General features: G+C 60.1%; 2 protein-coding genes across 2 annotated transcripts in view; both read right to left on the bottom strand.

Moving 5' to 3' along the window:
- ETH_00040110 (uncharacterized protein) overlaps positions 1-321 on the bottom strand; it is a gene marked incomplete at both ends in the record, with an annotated part of 1,543 nt that extends 1,222 nt beyond the window's left edge. The window contains one exon of the mRNA XM_013376250.1: positions 13-321. Within this exon, the coding sequence (XP_013231704.1) occupies positions 13-321 (309 nt within the window). The remainder of the gene's footprint in view (positions 1-12) is intronic.
- Positions 322-643: 322 nt separating this feature from the next.
- The window catches only part of ETH_00040105 (uncharacterized protein), a gene marked incomplete at both ends in the record, with an annotated part of 978 nt that continues 880 nt past the window's right edge, over positions 644-741 (bottom strand). Inside the window, one exon of the mRNA XM_013376249.1 lies at positions 644-741. Within this exon, the coding sequence (XP_013231703.1) occupies positions 644-741 (98 nt within the window).

Here is a 741-nt window from a genome sequence, read left to right as displayed (position 1 = left end):
AAAATGGCTCACAGCAGAGACAGAAACACCCAGGATGATGGCTGCCACCAGCTGCGGCTGTTGCTGCTGCTGCTGCTGCTGCTGCAGTGGCACTGCTAGAGCTGCTGCCTGTGCTGCCGCCTGCTGCAGCCCTCCTGCTGCAGAGGCAGCTCGCAGCAGCTGGGGGTCGGCGCATCCGAAGAAAAAAAGAGCAGCAGACGGGATGTTCCCGCTGCTGCTGCTGCTGCTGCTGCTGCAGCTGGAGAGGAACTGGCTGCAAAATCTGTCAGCCGCAACCCCAGCAGCAAGAGGTTCCATGGTATGCAGCACCCGCCCCGGCATTGTTGTTGCTGCTGCTGCTAATGCTGCTGCAGCGGGCAGGATCGAGGATTCTGGAGCAGCAGCAGCAGCAACAGCAGCAGCAGGTGCTGCTGCGCCTGCTGCACAACCAACAGAAACCAAAGGCTTCTCAACAGGCACAGGAGCCATAATTGCGCGCTGATGTTGCAGCAGCGCCTGCTGCTGTGGCTGCTGCGGTTGTTGCTGCTGTTGCTGCTGCTGCAGTTGCTGCTGCTGCAGTTGCTGCTGCTGCAGTTGCTGCTGCTGCAACACACTTCCAAAGCAGCTGCAGCCAACATCGCGCTGCAGCAGCACAGCTCGCTGTTCAGCCCCAGATGACATGCAGTGCTGCGTTGCTGCTGCAGCGCCTATCGGCGATATATGTACTGTTGCTGCTGGTGGCGACACAATCTGCTGCTGCTG

Source organism: Eimeria tenella, genomic scaffold, assembly GCF_000499545.2.
Source record: "Eimeria tenella Houghton genomic scaffold, Eth_scaff3282, whole genome shotgun sequence".
In the NCBI taxonomy this organism is placed as follows: domain Eukaryota; phylum Apicomplexa; class Conoidasida; order Eucoccidiorida; family Eimeriidae; genus Eimeria; species Eimeria tenella.
The sequence above is the reverse complement of the archived record's forward strand: the minus strand, read 5'-3'. Positions and strand labels throughout refer to the sequence as shown.